The sequence below is a fragment of the Tasmannia lanceolata genome, unplaced genomic scaffold (assembly GCF_043159265.1).
Source record: "Tasmannia lanceolata isolate RefF3 unplaced genomic scaffold, GAP_Taslan_0.1 ptg000019l, whole genome shotgun sequence".
Classification (NCBI taxonomy): Eukaryota; Viridiplantae; Streptophyta; class Magnoliopsida; order Canellales; family Winteraceae; genus Tasmannia; species Tasmannia lanceolata.
Genome location: NW_027518696.1, coordinates 5,134,459 through 5,159,906, shown reverse-complemented (window position 1 = coordinate 5,159,906; position 25,448 = coordinate 5,134,459). Strand labels below are relative to the sequence as shown.

The 25,448-nt window shown below is 38.7% G+C and overlaps 2 protein-coding genes and 1 long non-coding RNA gene across 4 annotated transcripts; 2 read left to right on the top strand and 1 right to left on the bottom strand.

Annotated features, from left to right (window-relative positions):
* Nucleotides 1–1,841, top strand: LOC143853402 (uncharacterized). The gene is made up of 3 exons (XR_013237107.1): nt 1–415; nt 522–751; nt 927–1,841. It is a non-coding gene; the product is annotated as an uncharacterized LOC143853402 (long non-coding RNA).
* A 2,162-nt stretch (nt 1,842–4,003) lies between these two features.
* LOC143853401 (Ssu72-like family protein) lies at nt 4,004–11,065 on the top strand. Its single transcript, XM_077363158.1, has 6 exons — nt 4,004–4,158; nt 4,239–4,505; nt 7,422–7,567; nt 10,264–10,382; nt 10,607–10,733; nt 10,843–11,065. Exons 2-5 carry the CDS (start codon nt 4,291–4,293, stop codon nt 10,706–10,708), a joined length of 582 nt encoding a protein of 193 aa, XP_077219273.1. The 5' UTR covers nt 4,004–4,158; nt 4,239–4,290; the 3' UTR covers nt 10,709–10,733; nt 10,843–11,065.
* Nucleotides 11,066–14,098: 3,033 nt separating this feature from the next.
* LOC143853449 (alpha-crystallin domain-containing protein 22.3-like) lies at nt 14,099–24,810 on the bottom strand. Of its 2 annotated transcripts, XM_077363215.1 has the most exons (4): nt 24,673–24,810; nt 24,384–24,488; nt 15,150–15,429; nt 14,099–14,485 (listed from the first exon to the last, which is right to left on the bottom strand). In XM_077363215.1, the coding sequence occupies exons 3-4, from the start codon at nt 15,400–15,402 to the stop codon at nt 14,415–14,417; spliced, it is 324 nt and encodes a 107-aa protein (XP_077219330.1). In that variant the 5' UTR covers nt 15,403–15,429; nt 24,384–24,488; nt 24,673–24,810; the 3' UTR covers nt 14,099–14,414. The 2 variants fall into 2 exon arrangements, with proteins under 2 accessions (XP_077219330.1, XP_077219329.1); XM_077363214.1 differs by lacking the exon at nt 24,673–24,810 and having other exon boundaries at nt 24,384–24,583.
* Nucleotides 24,811–25,448: the final 638 nt, after the last annotated feature.

Here is a 25,448-nt window from a genome sequence, read left to right as displayed (position 1 = left end):
AGTTGGACATGTCAAATCGACATACGAACCATCAAATCTCCTTCCACCATGATTGCATTCAATTTTTATAGTGGTGAGACAACATGTGTAGGAAGAGTATTCAAAGTAACATTTGGCCTGGGTGGGATGATCAAGATGCCATTATCGATAAGCTCTTGAATTGCATGACAATTAATGCTACACTTGTTAGTAGCATGCTCATAGTTCTGGTGATAGGCACATAATTCATTGGAGTTATAATTCTTGGATAATGGATTTTACAGCGGCTAAGATTCTAGGAGAGTCAAATGTTTACTCTGGATTAGCTGTCTTATAGCCTTGTCTGTGGCAAACCCAAATTGGTGAATTTTCTCTTCAGCTGATTCAGTCTCAACTTCTGCTAGAACGAGGAACTTGGAGTTTGCAACATTTTCATGTTAGTAATTGCTTTTTTTTTTGAATGGTATTAGTAATTGCATTTTTTTAATGGTATTAGTAATTGCATTTATCTGGTTGACCTCATTGTTTCCTCCAAATGCTAGCTTTTTACCTATTTATGTCTACAATTCTACGCAACATCCCACTGTGGAAAGCGTACTCAACTTGGCTGTAGGCCTGAACTAAAGCTCAAAAAATATTGAGTAGCCAATTGATGCTTATTGAAAGTTGAGATTCTGAAGGACCACTTGTGTTTGTTCTTGATCTTGGGCTGCTTTCCTTCTACATCAGGCTTGGAGTCCACGAATGATTCTTTCTGGTCACCGCTAAACTCGTAAGTACTCATCAATCCTGTGCAAACCCTTAGGAAAAACCTAGGAAAGATCATGACTTTAGAACAAAGATACCCCATTCAAACTTAGCGCGTATATTTCTGCACCTTGCACCTTTCTGATTGTTTACTCTTTAACATTTTGACACTTTTTCTCAATTCATCCTCTTGCCCACAGTTTTGCTCAATTTATCGGTAAACTGCTCATCATCCCTTAAATTAACTAGAGTGGGAGGAGGTGGAGAAAGAGGGGAAGACTAAGAATTAGTTGAAGGTCGAACAACTCTTGTCAATTGGTAAGCATGAGGATTGGTAGATGGTCAACCTACTCCTGCAAGCACACTACGTGTTGACAATTATCTTGGTCCAGTTGAAGATGAACCCTTTGATTCAATCACCTAAAAATCGTAGACTGGTTTGCTTCCGACTTGGTCATTTGGGCCATCAATTGCTCTAGCTCAGAAAAAGCACCGGATCAAAGTCAAAATTGGTCGCCCCAGCTCAAGGCTTACTAAAGCTTAACTTTGACGGATCTAGTATGGACAATCCAAGACCTGCTGGGATAGGAGGGGTCTTAAAATTTGACCTTGGAAATATCAAATGGGTTTTTTCAAGACCAATCGGCAATGCGGATTCAAATGAAGTGGGGGTGAGGACAGTGCTTTAGGGTCTTAGATTACATTATCCTAATCTCAGAGATCAAGTTGTAGTTGAAGGGGACTCCCTCAACATAATCAAGTGGCTTGAGGGGCGTCTTCCCATCCCTTGGAGATTTGCTCACTGGATGATGAAATTCACAACAAAATAGAAGGTTAGACGATTTCTTTCAACAACATAAAGAGATCAGCCAAAAAGGCTGCTGATCGGATAGCTAAGGAGGACGTCTATAAGGCCATCCTTGATATTTTTTTTATTACTGACTGCCGTGATTGGCCTCTTAGCAGTTTTGTTATTGCTATTGGCTGGTATCTTTGTGCTATTATTTCTCTTTGCTTGTATTTGACCCTCTTGGGCGCGGGTTATCTCTTCTTAATGAAAGCTCCCGTACCAGGCGAGGTCCCACAGTCCCATACCTAGGCGGGCCCCAACCTAGGACCATAACATATTTACCATTAAAAAAAATTTCTGAATTTCGGCCATGGTTACCGTTTCGGACCTTCGGAAAACCGAAATTTCGATTGAAATTTGGTAATAATTAAAAAAGAATACTTAATTCATTATTTCGAAATTTCGGCCGAAACTTTGTAACATATATATATATTTTTTTAAAATTACAATTAACCAAAATTTCGGACCGAAATTTGGTAATGGCCGAAATTCGGAATTTCGGCAAATTTCGGTTTTGGTCTCCACCGCCGAAATTTCGGATTTCGGCCGAAATTTAAAACCACGATTTCAGCTAGATCTAATCCATACCAAGATCTAAGCTCAAAGTAATTATATCATTTACTAAAACAAACTTAATTAGATAAGCTTAGTAAAAGATAGTTCTCTACATTGCTTGGACTGCCCTACGAAGATGAAAAATCTACTAGATCTATCTTAATGTTAAGCATTTAATCTCCATTAGAATAGCCTCAACAGTCCAAAAAACAGCAACCAGAACGAGAAAAGAAGATTAGGGTATTGTTCTGTTTGGGGTTTCAGTTCCAGAGAACAGAACTGAAAGAGAAGAAATGGTCAGATGGGTCTTGCCCTGTTTGTGGTTTAAGTTGTAAGCCAATGGAATTGGAGAATATAGGACGTAATTCGGATCAAAAGCAGCATAACCTGGTGAAATGAAAACAACAGTAACCAGAGCTGAAAGATATTTAAAAAGAGAGAATGATTTTGTTGTTATAGTTGTTGCAACTGGTGTAATTTCAGTACTGAAAAAAAGAGAGAAATAACAATGGATTATTGTAAGGTTTCTACAAGGAAAGAAAAAGAAAAGAAAAAGAGTATTTTCCCCGTGAAATTGGAGATGCAAAGGAAAACAAACAAAGGGGGTGGAAATATCAACTTCTTTCTCATTGTTCAATAAACCGATGAAAGAAACTTTCTATTTGCTTGTTTTTGCAAAAAGAGACTTGTAGTTTGACAATTTGCAAATAGAGTCATTACATTTGATAGATTTTTTTGACTCATTTTAGATGTGAAAAGGTGAAAACTATCTTGTAAAAAGATCAAAATAGCGATGACCCTTCCATCAAAGTAGGAGGTATAAAATAATGGGCCCCACCGTGTGCGTAGGCTTGGGTGGATATTGTGGGATCTTCCCTATCAAAACATTAGGTAAAATAGCGGGCACCACCCGGTGCATGGGTATGAGTTGAGTTGGTGGGACCCACCTTATCAAAACATTACGAGGCTGTTTGGATACGCGGATTTTAGAATCTAGGTTTTTTGTTTGAAAACAATGTAAAAGAGGGTTCATGATCAAGCTGTTGTATGCTGTCCTGATAGTGTTTCTTGGATTTTAAGTGAGAGATTTAGGTTTTAAAAATCTCTCCTGTATCTTAAGATTTCTAAAACCTGTAAATATGGGAGGATCTGCTACTCTCTTGTTGACGGAAGTAAAAACGAGTCAAAAATGACGGCTGGTCTGCTTCTTCTCGTGTCTTAGCTACAATTTTGAAGAAATCCCGGATTTCTCACTCCATTAAAACATGAGATGTAAAATGTTTGGACTCACACCCCGTCAAAAGAGTGTCAAGGGTATTTTGGCCTTTTTATGAGTGAAAATAAAAAAAATCCTACGGCAGGTATTTCAGTCACAAAATTATTGCATGACATGATGTGCAAAATTCACTCAAATGTGATACCTCTATTTGCAAATTGTCAAACTATAAGACCCTTTTGGCAAAAATAAAGAAGTTAAGACTTCTTTGCAAAAACCCCTTGGAGAATAGAAGAATTTATATGATGGGTGGCCGTGAAAACACGTGACGTCTAAAAAAGTAGGTATTGCTCACTTTTTTCGATGATCCAAACTGTTAATCTGTTTGGGCACAACGTAAATAGGTTGTGCCCCAAAAATCAGTTCTATAGGATGATCCTAACCCTCCGATCTGTAGAAGATTCCATAAATGAAAATCTCCATATTAAGATCAGCTCAGATCGGAGGGTTAGGATCATCCTATGGAACTGATTTTTAGGGCACAACCTATTTACGTTGTGCCCAAACAGATGAACGGTTTGGATCATAAAAAAAAAAAGTGTGGGCCGTACCTACTTCTTTTAGACTTCACGTGTTTTCACGGCCACCCATCATATAAATTCTCGGAGAATAGAAGCCCTCCGGCCTCAGCTGAGAAGTGATACGCACACGCTCCTCTTTTTAACAAGGAGAACCCTGTGCTCTCGCCCCCGTTTTTCAAACCGGATAATACTCCAAAAAAACACTCCCCTTCTCAACCCTGTGAGCCCATGTAAGTATCCTGTTTTTCTCCCTTTTTGTTGTTCCTCTGAAATCAGACCTAACAAGAAACTGTATTCCCTCTGATACCAGAAAAAGGGGTAAAAAGGGAACCCAGAAAAAGAAAGAAAGAAGTAAGGAAGGAATGAAACTCCGGCATGCAATGGTTTGTTCATCGAACCAGAATCGAAGCATGGAATCTCATTCCCTTCTCAAAAGACATGGCCTCGATGTCTCCTCTTATGGAACAGGAGCCCATGTAAAGCTTCCTGGCCCTTCCCTCAGAGAACCCAATGTTTATGAATTTGGAACCCCTTACAAACACATGTTCGATGATCTTCGAAGGAAAGACCCAGAGCTGTATCCTCATCATAATTATGGGTTTTTTTTTCATAAATAAGGAACATTTTTTTTGAGATGAAATTAAATTCTCTGCAATTTGTTTTCCATTGAAAACTAATCCCAATTATCTATGCTTCATTTCTGTGTAAAATGTGTGAATGTGCTGTTTATGTTACAATATGATAGATTTGTGAGTTTAGATTTGATTAAGGTGCTAGATTAAGCAACGGGGCTAAACGGGTTAACTAGGTTAGATTAGTATGTTTTTATGTTTATCTCTTTCCACAATCAATGCTTATCTTTCTATGTTATTCTTTGACTGTTCTATATAAACACTCATTAGGCTTATTGTAATTCATCCAAAGATTAATAGAAAATCTTTGATGGTTTCTTTCAGAGAACAGACAGGGCATGTAAATGATAAGGGAATTGATATATTAATCTCATTTTTTTTCTTCTGCTTCCCGTTGTAGCTAATGTTTGACGTAGAAAAATTGATTGAAGAGAAGCCTTGAATAAAGTAAATATTTGTACTGACCTATTAGGATTATCCTTTTGAAGGCTTCCTTATATAATATTCTTACATACTATCTGTCCATACATTGTGTTCCTCTCCAGATGGTGGAGAAAATTGAGTGTCTACAAAGAAGTTTTCTTTCGAATGGTGATCTTACATTTAAGAATCCACCTGACAAATTAGAGTTAAGTTTGTCGGCTTAAAATTGATGAAGGTATTGGCATTTAGAATTTTAAGGTTGCATGATGTTGTTCTTCTAGCTAAATGGTGGTGGGGACATTCTCCAATGAGGAAGGATTTCGAGATGGTTATTTCTCCAATGAGGAAGGATTATGTGATAAAGTTTTTTTTTTTCCGTCTTAGTATCAGAAGTTTGATAGGTGCCTCTCATGGGCAAATGCTTTTTGTTTTTTCAATGGTAAAGAATTTCATTAAAGAGAAGGGAACTGAGAAAGTCCCCAAGATACAAAGAAGTTAGTTACAAAAAGCCATACAACTTAGGGCTGAAGGAAATAAAAAAGTTCAATGCTCTCCTTGGATACCCCTCTCTAGCCAATCTATAAGCCTGCCCATTAGCAGGCTGTCTGACATCAGTGAAAGATATCAATGCCAACCCTAATCTATCCTGAATCTCATCAAAGAGAGCTGCAAATCTCCAAGGGACTCCCTGAGGACCACTAAGCCATCGAATCACATTAAGGGAATCTCCTTCAATCACCACCTTGTTTAAGTCCACATTATGTAAACATTTAATACCATAATGGATCGCCCGGATTTCCGCCTCATTTGCATCTGCCACCCCAATTGGACCGCTAAAAGCCCATATGACTCTCCCTTCAGCATCCCTAAGCAAGCCCCCAATTCCCGAAGGACTGGGGTTTCCCATACTAGAGCCATCAAAATTTAGTTTTAAAAAACCCGGGGGCCGGAGGAGACCATACTTGGACAATCTTGGGCTTAATGCTAGAGCTGTAACAAATTTCTTTCCACCCATACCAAATGTGTAGTTAATGATTCTCCTATATGGAATTCATGGAATCAAGAAGTCATTACGTTTACTGCAAACATAAGATTTTGCATAGGTACCAGAGTAGAACCTTCTTTTGTCTTTACAAGTGGTGTGGTGAGTCTAGCTACAAATTTTCTTAATTTATTTATCAAAGCAGTGTACCCCAGAGCGTAAGACACCAATTATATGGATCATGGTGGACCTTATATCTTCATCATTTAGCTTAATATTATAGTGATGAAATTATTTGGACCCTAGAAAATGTTCATTTTTTTTTGTAAATTTCTATTACACCTCCTCTCTTCTTAAGGAATGATTTTCCTTGATATTTAGAGCTCTCAATGCTCCTCCTAGAGCAATAGCCTTTTTAATGGTGTGCAATGCATGGAAAAATTCTTATGGGAAGCCAATTGTTTAAGAGGAATGCTTGTGTATGACGAATTGTTTTATGTGGTTTCTCAGTGGAAACGGCATAACACATCTTTTTCAGTGTCCTTGTTCTGCATCGATTTTGTATTATTTGTCTTGTTTAATGTGTGCCAAAATCTTTGTACTTTTTCCAAAACTAGGGACTCTTGGGCATGGTGCATGGTGGTGAAGATTGAATGGAAGTAAGACACTTTTATGTTTGTTGAAAATCTTGTTTCCCTCCACTCGTTTGGAGTGGCTCCTAGGGATATTTTGCACCATTTGGGAGGTTGTAAGTGGCATTTTGAAATGATGTGAAAACTTGTTTTTAAATGTGGTTTGATGGAAATAATCTTTTAGCTCAAATCTCTTAGGTTATTTTTCGAATGCTATGAAACACCTTGATTTTCAAAAATTGCAATCTTTCACCTTAATTCCATTTAAGAGATGCATTGAACAATTGGTCATTATCGCAGCACACTATCTCGGGGTTTCGACTAACATCAGGTCAGACATAAACAAAATGAGGTGTCTACAAGGTCAGACAAAGTTAAATTTCACAAAACCCCTCAGAAATATGGAAAATATGGTGAAAGTAGACTCTTTTTTTTTTTTTTTTGCAACCCAAACATTGACACAAAAATCATTGACATGAACCAAGACAACACCCAAAATTCATGGTTATGAACCAATCCAACACCCATGTCACTATCGTATTGGCCGATACATTTCGAAACGGTAATAAAAAAGGCTCCGGGTGCGTGTGTGTGTGTGTGTGTTTTTTTTTTTTTGGGGTGGGGGTTCATATCATTATCTGCCATTTGGATACGTATCGGTCAATACAAGTGATATGATTTGTGATGTTTCAAACCATGCATCGTATCATATCTAGAGCCTTGTCACCTATGCTTGTTTGCCAATTTTTTTCTGATGATGGATTTTGCATGTTTCAAGTATATTTGGAATTTAAAGCAGAGTAATATCCTAAGCATTGTTATAGATACAGACGTAATGGCATTTTGCCAATGCTTAAAAGGAATTCAAGTGTTAAACTTGCTCCTCAACGCTGGCAAGAGAATGCCTCTGATGGTTCCTTCGATGTCGTCCTTACATTTGAAGAAAAGGTTTTCGATGTGGTTGTTGAAGGTAAAAATATGATCACAATTTTTATTGCATCATTATTCTCTTTGCCTATAAAATCATCATTTTATTATTTTCGTCTTGAATGTTTTCATTAAATTAGTGATGATTTTATTTCATATAATAAACAAGTGTACGCGCATTGTGGTTTTATTTCATGTAATAAACAAGTGTTCGTGCATTGGTTTAAAGTTATTGCATGTGTGATCTCATAGCTGCAAGGAACTGTGATGTTGATTAAGACATTTCTCATTTTGTGTTGAATGTGTATGGCTGGCCTTACATTGTTTCAAGCACACCCATTGATATTAAATTCATGTGAAATTATTCGATGTGCATGCCAAATCATTAATTTTGAAGGGGTGATCTCTATATAACTAACCATAGATTGTATGTAAGTGCTAATACACCCGTCAATTTTGTACTTAGCAAATCTTTTATGATTCTTGTCGTGAAAGAAAAAGGAAAGAACATTAGAGCAAAAGATTGTATCAAAACAACACTCTCTAACACTATTAATCTCATCCTAGATAACTTATCATATAACCTTAAACTACGCTGGTTATTATTCTACAACACCTCATGTTGACACATATATGCCAATCATGTGTAGCTTGATTGACAAAGTATGGATGGCAACCTGATTATTGCAAATCATCCACATATGGCTAGAGATTTCTTGCCCATGTTCTTGATCAAATCATGAAAAGGAGAATCATGTAAGCACCAATGTAGGAGAACTCTTTCTTCGTTCTTATAATGTCGTAAGGTTATTCGGGTCTCTTTCCCACCAGTTTTTTATGAATCACCCGTGTTTAATAATTCCTTTTATGGGCACCGTGATCCGTAATTTCCCATAATTAATGCCGCTATCCCCAGCATTAGCCGTGGCAGAGTTTCTACCACCATCGGCCCCAACCTGAACAGATTGTTGCTCACCCCGGGTAGAGTGGCACCCAACATGGGTAGCTTTTGACTCCACCCACTCCTAAGTATCTAACTCAGGCCCTCATTTGCCCTCACACTCGGGGCTCCACCACGAGCTACCATGTCAAGCCCGACCTTTAGAGCCCTTTTAGTTGCAAAATATATGGATCTTTCATTCTCAACATGTGATTGTTCATGGAATTCCAAGAGATAAAATCAAGCTCAAAATGTTTTTGGAAGCTAGATGCGAATTGTAAACTTCACCCTTTTGGGAATGTATGGTGATGAGGGCGTTTCCAATCAAGGAGTCTGTGTGCAGTCCTGTTTCAACTACGAGGGGAGTTTCTTCCCTTCTTCTGTTGTTGTTCAGATTTCCATTAGCATGAGAAAGCTGTATATTGTGTGTTCATCTTGATGTATCTCGTCATATTTTTACCATTCAAAAAAAAAGTATCTGGTCATATTTTTGCATCAAATACCCATCTCACACATTTGCAGAAAGAGCTACAGTGCATCTATCCAATTGCTTTCTGTGCAAATCCCTAACATGCCATTCCAACGGACAATGTCAAGTCAGGCTTCTTATTTAAAAATCAGGTATACATCTCGGATACAACTGGGTTTGTTCTACACATTCAGAAGGGAGTTCCCAACAAAAACATGGGTTCCATAAGGTTTTGGTAATTTGAGTATGAAGCCGTTTAACCTTAGTTACATCTCTAGTTCTGAGAACGCTTCTTCCAAAGGCAATTTCCTTGGGCTTTAAAACTTCTTTCTGCAAATTAAGGGAACTTGTCAGTGGGTTCTGCTGATGTTGATGATGCATGTCAGTGGCAGGCTAGCTCATAGTAGATTTGTGAGGCCCTAACTAAGCCTACAGCAAGCAGAGTTTTGTCCGCTGCTTCCTGCAGGCTATTGAACGGACCGGCGTCAATCTTACAGCTAACCTCAAGCATCAAATCCATCTCTTCTTCCTGCTCAACAACAATCAATATATTAAAATCAGGCTTCCTTCCTAGGTGTTAGGGAAACATATTCATTGTCCTCCTGTTAACTACAAATGAAATTTTTTTGGGAGATGACCTTGCAAAAACAACTCATGGTGAGCAAGAGTTGTGACTTAAGTCTTGGTCCAAGGCCGAACAGGACCCGTGCCCCAATTCTGCCTTCAAAGATGAAGCTATTTTTAAAATATTATATATATATATATATATATATTATATTATTTATTTATTTTTTCTTTAAAAAAAAAGATGAAGCTATTTTTTTTTAATGGAAAAGATGAAGCTATTCTGGTCTGATAATCTCTTGATAATGAGCTAGGGGAGTGAAGGGGATTAAATATCCCATCTGTAAATGGTGGATATCAGGGGCTGTGTGTATCTATCTACCTGTGTGACTTGTATCCTTGATAGCATATTGCGAAATCATATGCAGATTGTAGGTATCGGAGGTGTAGCACACCCTGTGTGTCTTGGTCATTTAAGAAGAAAAGGCTAAACAAAAAACCAAGTGGAACGGGAAAAAAAAAAGAGCGTGGACATCTATCATTTCCCATATTACACACTGTGACTGGATGCCAAAAAATAAGCGCTCTTAACATTCAGGACTGTTGTTATTTCTCTCTAATCTTGTATTTTATTTCCCATTCTCTTATTTGGTGTTCTTTCTTGAAAAAAATGAATGCATAAATTTGAGAAGAGTATCACATGAAGCTTTTGTTCACTGCGGTTCACTAAGGTACACTAACAGAGATTCATGTGTAAAATGTGCAGACCTTCATAATAGGGAACATGCATTGATGAAAAGCGTATTGGTGATAAATATGGATGTAAAAGATAACCACGAAGAAGCTGCTGTGGGAGCAAAGCTTGCTCTGGGTTTATGCCAGGAGGTTTGTCGAGAATCAGTATCGGTGTATACGCTCATGTTTACTGCTTAAGGGCCTCTTTGGATACCCTCTAAAAATTATTTGCCTTAAAATTATATACAAATAATGGTTATAATGGTTTCATATCTAATAATTATATAATTAATATTTTTCAAAGAGGTTATAATGTCCCATTTCCAGTTAAGATTAACATAAAATAACCTTATTTGACAATGATCTTGATGCAGCTGGAAGCGGCGGAATGTTGGGAGGACACAATCGATGACATTGTTCCTGCATTCGAAAGACAACACCGGCGAAAGCTCTTATATAGCATCTCCTTCTACTAGAGATCGCTTGAATGATTTCCCCAAGGTATATACTAGCATTATTCCTGGTTCTTTTTCATTATCAGTGCTATGTTACGTCCCAATTTCTCCACGTCTGGCTGCAAATATGTAATTTCCAAAGTTTCCTGTATCAGGATTGAACTTTAGGTGTATCCAGGAGTTTCATTTGCAAATGAGATGATCACAAGCAGTTGGAATCATTGTTACGTAGTTCAGATTTGGGAATAATTCGGCGAGGCAAATATTCCAAAGAAAGATTAGGAGAAAATGCATGTCCTTTTTCTATGCAAAATTTATGTGCTTCATATACTTATATTTCTAAATATAACAAAAGAAACATCGAGGATGATTTAAGTACATGTGTTTGCTAGATTAAGATGCGAGTTCAATTCTTTTCATTGATTTTGAATTTCTGATGATATTTACAAATAATGTCAGAAATTAACGAAGTATTCATCAAATTTGTCTTCAATTCTGGCTTGCATGTGTTAAGCATGCTGCCATCGTACTTCCTGAGCCAGGGGGCCCTATTTGACATTGATGTTTACTCTAATCCGGTTGTGATGGTTTTCGTTTACCAGCGTGTAGGTGGTCTAAGTTCCTATGATGGAGTCTTTCTAGCCCCTTTGAACCTCTTTTCTTGATGTGTTAAAGAGGGCCTCTCTAACAGGTGAAAAGTGATGGGTGTCTGCTAACGGCCATTCCTGGCTCGGCTCTGATAACATGATTCTGAGAGAAGTTGGTATAAGGGCAGTGGATCACTTCGGACCTGGAGAACGTGTGATGCTGGGTCGGGGTTTGGTGAACCAACTGGTCGCTTCTCTAGTTGAGGGGATTTCGCTCTACTCCCCCAATCTTTACTTTACGTAACTCTCTGTCTGTAGAATTAGACCAAGGGGAATCTCCATAGGAACTAGTCCCCTTAGACTTCGCACATAAGAGATCGAGACACAGCCTCACTCTTTTTGTTTTTTGTGTGTGTGTGTGTGTGTGTGTGTGTTGGGGGCGGGGGAGATCTCCATAGGAACTAGTCCCCTCAGATTTCGCACATAGGAGATCGAGACACAGCCTTACTCTTTTTGTTTGTGTTTGTGTGTGTGGGGGTGGGGGGTTTGGATTCAGCATGAACAATTCACAGGCCAGCCATATAGGGGGTCAGCCAATGAGTATCCTAAACCTTCTATTTTTTTTTATTGGCATCCTAAAACTTCTGATAAAAGGTAAAAATAGCTGATACCCACCTCTCCCCTTGTTTTGATATTGGCGACCCTCTTAGCTTTTTTCAAGTTTTCAGTGGTTGTTACAGTCCCAACAAGCTATCTAGTAGTAGTATCTACAGCTGACCAAAGAAATTTAATATGAAAAAGGTTTGCCAATATTTATACATAGTCCCAATATTATTTCTCAAGTTTAAAATTCCCCATATTGCTGTGGTTGGGAATTTTTACCTACAACCAGTCAACAGTGGGTTTCCCAAACTCTGATATTAACTATAACAGAACAAATGGGATATCACTCCTCTCAAACTGCCTTTCTAATTCTTGGAGATGGAAAATCACTTCTTTAATGGAAGTGCTTATTCATGGAGATGGGTACAGTTTAGGTAAGATTCTCGGGTTTGCATCTGAAACTTTTGGAGCTTAAATACAACTAGCAAAGCTTCATGTTTGATCGAAAAACCTAAAGGTAAAAGTTTTTAGATTAGCCTTTCTATGACAATGTGTTGGAATTGAAGCTAGAGTCGTAGTTAGCAAAACATATAATTGTAAAAAAAAGGAAAAAATACAGATACACCTGCTCAACTATGGCCAAATCCCACTTCTAACCCTGTGGTTTTGAAGATACCAAAGGCACCACCTAAACTATCTGTGGATTTTTCTAACGTGACGGAGAGGAGGAAATTACAATAATGCCCTCGTCTTCCCAACTAAAAACTAGGGTTTTCATACTTGAAAACTGAAAATTAGGGTTTGATTCAAACCCTCATTTATTTATCAGCACAAACCCTCAATGTAATGTAGTGGTTTTATTTGTCCTCATTCACACTATCATCATGCTTTGCACATAAATCTTAATATTTTATGGCTTTTTTTTGTCTTCGTCGTTGTTTTTTTTCTTGAAATGTGGAGTTTGATGTATACATGGAGTGGGGTTTCGTTGTCTATGATGGAGGTAACTGCGGTGGTGGGAAATGGTGTAACCCTAATCCCTCTGCAGATGGCTTAAAACCAGTGACGAGCTTATTTCTATCTTCAAAATATTAATCATGGACAGTTTTAGTCATTTCGTCAGGTTAAACTAATGGACCGTCAACGGAGGGGGTCTACTTAAAAATGTCAGAAAGTTGAGGGGGTGTATCTGTATTTTTACCAAAAAAAAAAAAAAATCAAAGCCATGATGGGTGTAAAACATCTGGTGCCCAAGAAAATGGGTAGAAAATGTTGGAAATATTTTCAAAATAAATAAGGAAACAGATTTTTTTGAAGTATTTTTGTAAAAAAATAAATAAAATTGTAGACCAAGTTGGAAGTTCGGAAAGGTGGAGAAGGGTATGTAAAGCCTCTCCTTTGAGATTAATGAGGATATATTCTAATCTTTTGTCATTACATTACGTCAATTGATAATAGATGGAAGATTGGGCTTCATTAGGAAAGTAATGTTGAAAAAAATAAAAAAAGACGACGCGAGAATAATACATTGAGTGAAAAATGGGTTTAAAATGGCTTCTTTTTCCTAATAAAATGTAATAAGAACTTATTTATACATCTGAAAATCTAAAATACATGACTGTACATGTTCTCAAATTCAAAAAACTGAAATGATAATCCAAGATGTTCACATGGATTAAAAAAACAAAAGGTCACTCAATGTTGGAAAGAAACAACCCTATTTTTGTAGTTCTTATGAAGCACTTGGAGTTTCTTAAACAAAAACAACTTTAGATAATCAAATAATGCTTGTTTTCTACAGGGTTCATGAATGATAAACCATTGAACGAACTTGGAATTGAAAAAAGATGGAAAAGAGAGAGACCTAGGATGTATAAGAACATAACACTAATAATTCTACATATTTGAATTCCTTATATATCCACCATAAGATTCATTTGTGTAGATATCATCATATGCATAGGCTTGCTACATTACAAGCAGGGCTTTCAATCTAGGAGTTTATTTAAGATATAATTATCCTAGCATAGCCAATCCCAGGAACAGCTTATCCAAAAATTTCTCTCTATCTTGGCAAACAACCCCAAGGGTTATGTTACTGCCCTTGAATACAAAACGGGGAAATAAGATTTCTTAGTCCCTTTTCTAGAATTTCTACACCTGTCTGTCTCTTTGTGGAAATGAGAAGCCAAGAGTGTGAGATTGAAGAAAGTAGAATCAGTTTTTGAAGAAAGGGGAGAGAATGTATAAATATCATTTCCAATACAAAAATTTCCATGATTTTACATTCATTTGGTGGGCAGTGGACAAAGATGGCAGATTTTTGTCTTAGTAGTAAGCTCCGTCCCTGTTTTTTGTCATAGTTTCTTCATTTCTGGCTTCATCACTATCCCCTCGAGAATCCCATCAGCCATGAAATTGCATTGGAATTCTTGTGGTTCTACCCATCCTCGTATCTGAAACGAGACAGAGAACTGCCCTGAAGGGCAAAGATTTTGTGTTTGCATCTCAAACACTTGTCCGTTCTTGAATATTAATCATTCACCAGTCGTGGTTACCCCTTTTACTAACATTCGCCCATTAGCCCTGATTTCAATACTGAATTCATCTGCAATCACAAACACAACAGCTCAGTGACAATTGTAAGAGATCAAATAACAATTGAGAGGCAGGTAATTGTCATAAGAATAACCTGGTCTTATGAGATAGGATTGATCAAGACTCCAGAAAATTAATAAAAGCTCAAATATACATACATGTTCAACTGACAAAAATGACCAATATGCAAAGAATTAAACATAGATACATGCCACTATGGTGGATCAGCGTAATAGATTTCTTCGAAAGTGATCCATTTCTAAATATAACAGCTCTTCACCAATGGAAACAGCCTGAATCCTAATTCAGGCCTTTTTAAAGTTTGGACATTTTCCAAAATAGGGGACAACATATTGATATGGAAAGCAACACCATGTATTAGCATACGAAATTTGGTGGTTCTCATTTCTAATAGAAGTTATGATTATATTCAAAATACCTTAGTTACCTTATTTGTCAATCCCAACGCAACTTCTTGTTACTTATCATGCCGAAAAATTGAGCAAAAGCATCAATATGCAGTTTAGGAAATTTCTCATATGCATTTCCTCAAGAACATTTACGAGTTTAGAAGACTAGTTTTGGTCACAGTAGAGAATAGATTATAGCTGTTCGCATGAAAAATGAAGAAGCTCGATAATCTACCAGTTTTTCCTAAAATGAAAACAACTTACTTTCATCTTTTTTTATGCCCGGCAAGGATATAAGAAATAAGTAGGCATTCTCGCTAACACCAATGTCAACCAGTCCTATCAGCGGTCCCACTTGCCCCTCCGCTACAGTTCCAGTCAAAGCAATGCCCTTCTTAGCAGCAGCCACAATGTTACTCCACTCTTTAACTGTAGGAGTTGAAGGAAGAGTGAGCACTGTTGGCCCAACTGTAGGAGGTGAAGACCCTCTCGAGTCAAGCTTTCCATTCGATTCCATGTTGTATTTGTAGACGTGCTCTTTAAACTGCAAAATTTAGTAAGATTTCTAGCATATAAAAGAGCAAAAAAAGGCAATATTCCATATTCAAACATAAGATTTCATTTTGAGAGATCATGCTCCCTTGCTTCGACATTGGCAGCTATCTCTTTATTTTAAACTTATATTAGTGGTTGTTGATGCCAATGTATAAAAACTTCGAGAGTCAATCATTCACTCGCTAGAATCAACACGGTTTTGGGCCTATCGAGTCAATCAGAAACCACAAATCATTTGTTGGCCCCGATGTAAATAGGCTTTCCCCCAAAAGCCACCTCCATAGGATGATCCTAAGTCTTCACTTTGTAATATGGTGCCTTTTGTCAATAGATCGGAGGGTTAGGATCATCCATAAATGATTTTATGGGCAACGCCTATTTGCATCTGGGCCCAACAAATGAACGGTTTGGATCTTCGAATAAGGTAAGTCCAAGTATTTTTTTTTTTTTATAAATGCATGTTATAATGTCTCCATATGTGGGTGCACATATATATATTTTTAAACACAGTAGGGCCTACCTGTTAAAAGACTTAAAACAATTTTTAGGCCTCACCAAAGAATTGTATTGGAAGAGATTGAAAAAGTTGTGAGGGTACGTACTGTTTGCGAGAGAGAAAGTTGTTAGGGTGTGTACGGTCTGTGAGAGGGGGTGGTTAAAGGATGACATGGGGGTGAATTTATCTTAGAAATGGGTGAATTTATCACCACCTTTAATTTGTCTCCAACAATTATAGCTAGCCCATCAAAAACATCAACAGTAAAGAACCAAAAAAACAAAAGAAAAGCAAACAAGCACTATTCGTCTCAAAACCTAAACTAAATTTGCTATGCATGTTTACATAAATAACCAGGACAAAAAAAAAATGAAGGAAACGATTAGTATTTGTGTTAAAAGTTAAAACTCAAATCAAAGCTTTCATGCATGTTTACATACACAGCAAGTTACAAGAAAAAGAACCAATCAAAACAAACCCTAACCCAAAAACACAAATGATCATTTAAAGTAAATTTGTTTTAAAACCCAAATCAAATCTTTCATGCATGTTTACATACACAGCAAGTTACAAGAAAAAAGAACCAATCAAAACAAACCCTAACCCAGAAACACAAATGATCATTTTTCTTTAATAATCAGTAGAAAAGAAGTGGAATGAACCATATATAATAGCATAAAAAGATATACCTTGCTCTTGCTATTTGCCTTTTTTCAGGAGGAGAAAGAGATGAGGTTTTCAGCCCTTTTGGGTTATTTATAGAGAAGATGAGAAAACGGGCAGTGGCAGAGAACACGACGCGTCATTACTCATTGATGAGCCAGCTCTATAAGATTTGCAAAAATCTCATCGTTCACCGTTAGCACAAATACATTTAACCACGAGCTCCAATTTTTTTTCCATTTATAGTTTCCTCTGCAACCTAATAATTCGAAAGGATCAAGTTCGACAAACATTTAAAAAGAAAGTCACCTTTACGCTCCTCCCTAAAAGGATTTTCTTGGGCCCCATTTCTGCCTAGTTTACATTGATCCAAACCAAAAATATAATCTGGCCGTTTAATGATCTTAAGCCATTGATCAAGCTTCATTTAGACTGTAGGGAATTTAACAGGGTAGAACTCACCCCTAAAAGCTAGCCGTTAGAGGGAGGGTGCCCATACTCTTATAACCCATCCCCATCCAAGTCACTTATCCGATGTGGGACTATTTGCTTTTGCGTGGAACCCCAACAATCTCCCCCTCCATGCGGAAGCAACGTGGACCATCTCGCCCCTCCACGCGGTGGCAACGTGGGAACCACGAGATACTACACCGGGGTTTTTGAAATCTTCTCCGAGGGACATTCCCGCCCTCGGAGGCAAATTGGGGTTACCTTTTGGTCCTTTTTGGTTGATATGCCAAATAGCAAGTGTTGCTTTTAGGCTTCTTAGAAAACCTAAGTATAAAAGTGAAGACTTGAGTGTCTCTTTGGGGACTAGAGAAAAGAGAGAGGAGAGAGAAAAGAGAGAAGAGAAAGAAGAGAAAGTGGGCTTTTCTTCTTGGGTTCTTCTTTTGGGTTTTTTTCTTGTGGTTTTCTCTTCGGGTTTTCTCTTGGGTTACTCTCTTGTACGGTCTTGGGTTGAGAAGCAAGGAAAGGGTTGCTGGTTGTGGGTTTTGGGTTTTGGGTTAAATCGATTGCTTGGGTGGGAAGGCAAGAGTCAGAAATTAGGAATTGTCTCATTAGGTTTTGAGGAAAACCTAGAGGTATTAAACCTCTTCTTGGACGGCAAAAGAGGGTGCGGCAAGAGGCTTGGGTGTGTCCGCTACCAAAGGGGGAGAGAGAAAAAAAAAAAAAGAGAGGGAAGGAAAGAGAAGCAGAGAAATTAAAAGAAAAAGAGTTTTTTTTCTTGGGTTACTTCTCGGGTTCGTCTTGGGTTTTCTTTCGGGTTTTCTTGGGTTATCTCTTGTATGATCTTGGGTTGAGAGAAGCAAGGAAAGGGTTGTGGGTTTGGGTTTAATCCATTGTAATCCTTATATATTGTTTTTCTCATAGGGGAAGATCGTGTTTCTTGCCCGTGGATGTAGGCTTGGCCGAACCACGTAAAATCTTGGTGTTCATCTCGTGGCTTGTGTTTGTTTCTACTTTCTGTTTAATTTGTGCGCCATCGGATCGGATTTGTCCGGCGGATTTTCTCAACAAATGGTATCAGAGCTCAGGGCATGGTAACCCTAGTTTGCCTCCGAGGGCGGGAATGTCGGGAAGATCTCGAAAACCCCGGTGTAGTATCTCGTGGTTCCCACGTTGCTGTCGTGTGGAGGGGCGAGATGGTCCACGTTGCTTCAGCGTGGAAGGGGAGATTGTTGGGGTTCCACGCAAAAGCAAATAGTCGTCGGATAAGTGACTTGGATGGGGATGGGTTATAAGCAAGGTTTTAAATTTCGACCGAAATCCGAAATTTCGGGTTTTGGTCGATAACGAAATCGAAATCGACTAAACCCGAAAGTGTAGTTTATTTCGGCCGACAGCCGAAATTACCGAAATTTTCGATCGAAATAAAGTTGGAGAAGAAATAGCCGTTCAGATTTCGACCGAAATTTTGAAATTTCGGCCGAAATCGACCGAAATGCATTACGAAACCGAAATTTGAAACCTTGGCTATGAGGGAATGGGCACCCTCCCTCTAATGGCTAGCTTTTAGGCGTGAGTTACCCCGGTTAAATTCCCTACATAGACGTTGTTCAATCTGGCCAAATATAAATCAGCAGTCCCATAAGGCTCCTGTGATTAGGCCCAATCGATCTGCAAAATCCATCTGCAAGATCATTGGCATTACTGGATATATGGACAAAAGAAAGAAATATGCCATCCTACATTGCAGAAATTTCATCCAAAAGCCCATCTAATCTCGAAAGACATACCCTCTTATCTTAATTTGCGCAGTCCTTTATCTTGCGTATGGGATGTCAGTATAAGATGGGACTATTAGCATATGGGTTGGCTGAAGATTCTACAAGATCATCAGTTCTGACTCCACATACATGCCCCCTATGCCCCTTGTAGGACCCAAAATTTGCCTTTTACCTTTGACGAGGGTTAAGCAAATTACTAGACCCAATGGCAGGTCACAAAGCTCCATTGTTATTCATCCAAATTTATCTATTTATATTGTAAGTTGATATGTGTGATCGCAAGTGTGGCACAGTACCCCCCTTAAAATGTGTTGAGAAAATTCAACGGGCAAATCCGATCCAATCGTGCGCAGGTAAACGGAAAAAGAAATAAACACAAACCACAACATGAATACTGAGATTTACAAGATTCGGCCAAGATTTACACCCTAAGAAAAGTAGAAAACAATATACAAGGATTACAATGGATTAACCCAAACCCGCAACCCTTTCCTTGCCCTCTCAACCAAGACTGTACACCAGAACAGCTCGGGAGAAAAAACCACGAGAAACCCGAGAAGAAAACCCTCTCCTCTCTCTCTCTCTCTCTCTCTCTCTCTCTCTCTCTCTCTCTCTCTCTCTCTCTCTTGTTTTGCCTCCACCAAGAGGAGAAACATGTGCTCCTTTTTTTATGCTTAGGCTTTCCTAAAACCTAAACTGTTGGTTTCTTTGCCTCCCACGGCACATTGTGGGAAACAAGGCAAGTTTCCCAACAATCTCCAACTTGACTTGTTTCCAAACCACCTGAAGATTTTTCTTTGATATCGCAACCAGTTCGCTATGACCGCAAACCACCATCGACCTTCTGTAGTACAAGCTACCCACCCTCGAATCACCCAAGTTCTGACTCTTAGTTCGATCAACACGGCCAATGCACACATGTAGCTACCAACCAGTTGACTCAATCAATCAACCCCGGAGAGAGATCTCGATCCGTCCTCCCCAACGCAGGTACTTTCACCTTCTCAACATCGTCTCCACTTGAAAACCTGTCTCTGCACCAACTGTGAAAAAGACTCTATGAGTGCATGCACTATAACTATGTTTCTAGCTAGCCACCGAGATATTAGGAACACTAGTCACCGTGTCGCCGACAAGACGATATAATCCATCACACTTCTCTCCTTTCATCAAAACCATACAACAGCATGTGATTTTCATGGCTCCACCTGCAGCTGAATATTTGCAACCCCTGGAGTCCAACCGGCCAAGTGACACTAGAGTCTTTTGTATCTTTGGGACAAACGCCACACCACTCGAAGTATGAACCACTCCATAGAACATCTATATCTTCACCATCCCAATTCCAATGACGTCACAAGTAGACCCGTCACCCAAGGACACTACTTATGCCATTATCTCTACGAACGTATCAAAATATTCCCTCCTGGAGCATACATGAGCAGAGCATCTGAATCTAGAATTCACTCAACATGAGAAGTGTGATTACCTGTGAATACTATGAGAACGTCTCCAACCTCTTCACTCTGCTCATCCATTACCACCACCACCGTATTCATAGCACCATTGACTGATTGGTCAGCTCGCTTCAGACATTCCTCCTTGATGTGGTTGCATTCCTTGCAACGATAATATTGCACTCCCTTTCTGCTAACCATAGATATTGACCTACTTTTTTCCTAATCCCCTGTCGGACGACTTTTCTCTTTGATTCCCACCACGAACAATCAACACATGCTCTTGACCAACAACTTGATTAGGCCTCCTCCTCTTCTCATTTGATAAGAGCGTTGTTGTGACTTCTTCCATCTTCACGGTATTCTCACCGAATAATAATGTAATCACCAGATTTTCATATGAATCAGGAAGCGAAGTAAGAAGTAATAGGGCATTGTCTTCTTTCTTCAACTTTTTATCAACCTTGTGGAGCTGGTCCACAAGCCCGTTGAACACAATCATGAGTTCCAAAAGATCTCCGCCTTCCTGCATCTTTAGCCCGTACAATTGCCTCTTCGGAAACAATAAGTTTCGGATACTGTTAGTTGGCCAAGCTTTGTGACATATAAAGTTTTTCCAACTTCTCCCATAATTTAGGTGCTTCTTCTTCTTCTTCCATAACGTTATCTGCTAGAAATAGCCTAATCACGCTGACCGTCTTCGACTCAATGTCTTCCCACTCGACATATGTCATCTTCTCTGGCTTCCCATCCTTTCCTTTCAATGCCTTAGCTAATCCTTATTAAACTAAGAAGTCCTTCACCCTCATCTGTCATAGGGTGAAACTGTCAAAGGGTGAAACTGGCTTTTCCGTCGAACTTATCAATGTCGAACTGGGTAGAATGTGATTTTACTGCCATTTCAGACAATCCGTACTTCTTGTTGTAGGACTCCACCTCGAATGAGAATATCTTGAATAATCTTTCTACCCTTTGACGATCACTGTAATTGTGATCCAATCACAACACGATCACTCCACCCAGCCTCAACGATCACTCCAACCTGGCTCTAATACCACTTATTGATAAAATTCACCGGGCAAATTCGATCCAATCGTACACGAGTAAATGGAAAAGAAAAATAAACACAAACGACAAGATGAAAACCAAAATTTACGTGATTCGACCCAATGTTACGGGATCGCCCTCCCACCCTCCGACCCACGATCCGGGGTCACCGACTTGAAACGTGGGTCATTTGCGATCCGGATCGCCAAAACTGGCGACCCGAGCGATCCATAGGAAAGGGAGAGATGTATAGAGAGGTAACACTCGGTGTATTAGGGAAAGAGAGCCGCACAATAGTTTATTAGATTTTTCATGTTTTTAGGTTTTTATTTCAGAACTGGGTAGTTATTTTCTGTTTGCTTTCACTTAAGATTGAGAATGCAATATATGTTGGTACTTTAATTTAGTGATATTTGGAGATCTTAAAATTTTCAAATTTTATATATTATGGATTGGATTGGAACTGGAATTTTCATTTTGAAAATATATGAATGGCATACACGAGGCTTTAGGTTTTGTTTATTAAATGTATGTAGTATGGACTATAGAATGATATTCTTGTAAAAATATATATAAGAAATTATATATATATGTACCAGAGCGACCTAGATTTGCGCTCCAATTCGACCCGCGAGCCAAAATAGCAAACTGAATTAGCCTATCCTCATCGTACCGCGTACTGGGCTACCATCGAACCCCGTACCCGTTCCCGTACCACATACCGGAACGAACCGCGTTCCAGGTAACCTTGGTTCGACCAAGATGCCTACATCCATGGGCAAACACAATCTTCCAGTATGAGAAGACAATATACAGGGATTACAATGGATTAACCCAAACCCACAAAACCATAACCCTTTCCTTTCCCTCTCAACCAAGACCATACACAAGAACAACCCGAGAGAAAAATCCACGAGAAAAAACCAGAGAAACCCAAAAAGAAAACCCTCTCCTCCCCGCCCCCCATCTCTCTCTCTCTCTCTCTCTCTCTCTCTCTCTCTCTCTCTCTCTCTTAATTTGCCCCACCAAGAGGAGAAACGCATGCTACTTTTTTATGCTTAGGTTTTCCTAAAACCTAAAGTGTTGGTTTCTATTTTTCCCTCCCAAAGCATATGGTGAGAAATAAGGCAACTTTCCCAACATAATGCATATTTTCTAACAATGTAATGACGAATCCTTGTATACAATCTCGTATTTCTCTTCATCTTGTTTTGTCTTTTCTACTTCTTCACGTGAGAAGTCGTCGACCTTTATACAACTCGTAAGCCTGAACTGTGACACCTCCTTTAATATCCATGTTAAAGAGTGAATAACACATTGTGCCTCACTTGATCAATAATTAGAGAGGTCATGACACTCTCTCTCTCTCTCTCTCTCTCTCTCTCTCTCTCTCTCTCTCTCTCTCTCTCTCTCTCTCTCTCTCTCATACATGCCTTGATCTGATAATCCTCCCGAAAGAGATATACTTTCTTTCTTTCTTTCTTTCTTTTGTGATGTTCTTCGATCTATGAAGAAGTCAAAAGTATGGGGAGACGAGGGATGGGTGGGAGGTAGGCAGGTTAGGTAGAAGTCGAGGCTCGGGGACATGGAAGTCCATTTTTTCACTTTATGATAGTTTCACCTAGGGGATTAGATTTAGGGTGGGGGATGGGAAGAATGTGGATTTTTTGAGTGATAGCTGATTAGGTATTATAGCATTGTCCCACGAATTTCCAAGCCTTAGGATTGTAAGGAATAAAATGTTTGGGTATCTGAGTGCATCAAAAGGGTGGGGGAAGGGTGGTGTGAGGAGTACAGTTGTCTGGTAACCTTACTGACCAAAAAATTATTTTCTATACTAACCTTCTTTGCAGATTGGAGGAGATTTACATCCCATTAAATCAGCCTGATCGAAGGCTATGGGCACCAGACTAAAGTGGTGTTTTCTCAGTAAAATCACTTTTTCGTTTCTTGGGTGATCCCATAGCTTCTTCCTTTACTTGGCAGAAAGTTTGGAGATCCAGTGTTCCGCCAAGAGTTCAGGCCTTTTGTTGGATGGCGATTCTTAATAGAATCAATACGCAAAATAGGTCGAAAGAGCATCACTTCCATTTGGTGAACAAATGTTATATGTATGATTCAAACGAGGAGTCCACCTCACGTCTTTTCATCCATTGCAGAATGGCTTCATCCATTTGGAGTCCAGTTCTCAAATGGTTTGGGGTTGATTGGGTTTTCTCTTATTCGATCCAAGACTTATTAAGGAGTTGGAGAATGGGTTCTCTTGGTCTAAAGGTATGGCATATCACACCTTTTGTTGTCATCTGGATTATTTGAAAGAAGAGAAATTCTCGGATTTTCAAAGACAAAGGATCCTCTCTCGTGTGAATGGTTTGGAATATCAAAGTTACAGTGGTTCATTGGGCTCTAGATTCTTGGTGTACCAATCTATTGTTGTTTTGTGTCCTTCCCATGGAATCATCTTTTTCCATCCTAATTTCTTTAGATGTTGATCTCACTGAAGTAATGTTGGTCATTGGAAGATTGATTCTATACGAATTTAAGGAGAAGCCAACGGTGAATTCGTCATCTATATGTCAACAATAATCCAAATAGGAAATGAAACGATAATGTTAACAATAAAATGTGGGAATAAGATTTAAAGAGGAAAGAAAAAATAAGAGCTGGATAGGAAGGAATTTTTTGGGTTAATCAAAGCATTGTAGCCCAACTTTTTTACATAACTTCCTCTCTTAGTTGAGGTGCACAGGAAGTTAAAGTATAATGCAAAAGAGATTGAAATAAAAGAAACCCCTCTAATATTTCTGTTGGTAAAACAAAAGGAAAAGGAAAAAAACAACTAACCCAGGAGAATTATCGGCAGAAATAACACCAAAACAAAATTTTAAGCTTTTCTATTTCCACACAAGCAAATATGCATGAGCATTATTAAATAAAGATTGGGTTTTTAAGGCAGAAGAAGAAGAAGACATAAACCACCTACAAATTAAAGGTAGAACTGGTTTCAGAGAAATCTAAAGTTTATTGATATTAAATCAGTGTGAATACTCACCACCGATGAGAACTGGTCTCTTTTAAGTTTTCACCTCTTGGATGCTGCATTGACATCCATATCCTCATTCTGAATGTTCCTTTTTTCCCTCTCACTCCTCTCCAACTGAATACAACATTAGGAAAAATGTAATCTTTAGGAACAAAAGACAGGGATGAAAGTGAAGGGGAAAACCCTAGATTTTTTGGGTGGGATTTTTAGGGTTTGGGTGGGATTTTTAGGGTTTCCCCCCTTCACTTGGAAAATAGAGAGAGAGAGAGAGAGAGAGAGAGAGAGCACTTGACAGTACCAGGTAAATAGGTAATGAAGGTGAGCCTAATGATGGAGTTGCATTGCACACTTGCGTCCTTTTCCATTCCTAACAAACGCTAAATCGTAGAACCCATATGTTTTTCCTTCGAGTTGTTTGCATTTTTTCAAAATAAACTGTACGGCTCATACCATAGGATGATCCGAACCGTCCATTTGATGGGGCCAAAGTAAATAGGTTGCCTCAAAATATCATTTCCATAGGATGATCCGAGCCGTTTGATCTAAAGAGAAACTGCATACCGGGGTAATCTCTATCTATCGATTGGGGGTTGCGATGAGCAATATCATCGGTCAACCATAATATGAAGTTTCTCTTTAGATCGAACGGCTAGGATCATCCTATGGGCACAACCTATTTATGCTGCGGCCCATCAAATGGATGGTTTGGATCATCCTATGGTGTGGTTTGATTAAGTCCATTTTGAAAAATACTATGATGGGCCCCTTCTCCAGAAAATCATCTCTATATTGGAATATATACGGAAGTGCATGTATTCTTTTTAAAAATTAAGTGGGGTCCACCTTGTTCAAACATATAAACCATTCAATTGGTAGGTCCCAATGTAAATACACCGTAACATGAAAATCATCTCCACTCGATGATCCTAACTCTTCAATCTATAGAGATTTCTATATGGTGTAGTTTATCTAAAGATCAAAGGGTTAGGATCATCCGATGGAGCTGATTTTCCAGGCCTTGTTCAAATATATACACATGCATCCAGAAAGCCCAAGAGAGAGAGAGAGAGAGTC

Excerpts from the sequence above, each read along its gene's own strand:
- LOC143853449 (XM_077363215.1), bottom strand. The coding sequence starts at position 15,402 with ATGGAATCGAATGGAAAGCTTGACTCGAGAGGGTCTTCACCTCCTACA. Across the intron at positions 14,486-15,149 it reads GGGCATAAAAAAAGATGAAA|ATGAATTCAGTATTGAAATC; the intron begins GTAAGTTGTTTT and ends TTGTGATTGCAG.
- LOC143853401 (XM_077363158.1), top strand. The coding sequence starts at position 4,291 with ATGAAACTCCGGCATGCAATGGTTTGTTCATCGAACCAGAATCGAAGC. Across the intron at positions 7,568-10,263 it reads TTTCGATGTGGTTGTTGAAG|ACCTTCATAATAGGGAACAT; the intron begins GTAAAAATATGA and ends TAAAATGTGCAG. Across the intron at positions 10,383-10,606 it reads CTCTGGGTTTATGCCAGGAG|CTGGAAGCGGCGGAATGTTG; the intron begins GTTTGTCGAGAA and ends ATCTTGATGCAG.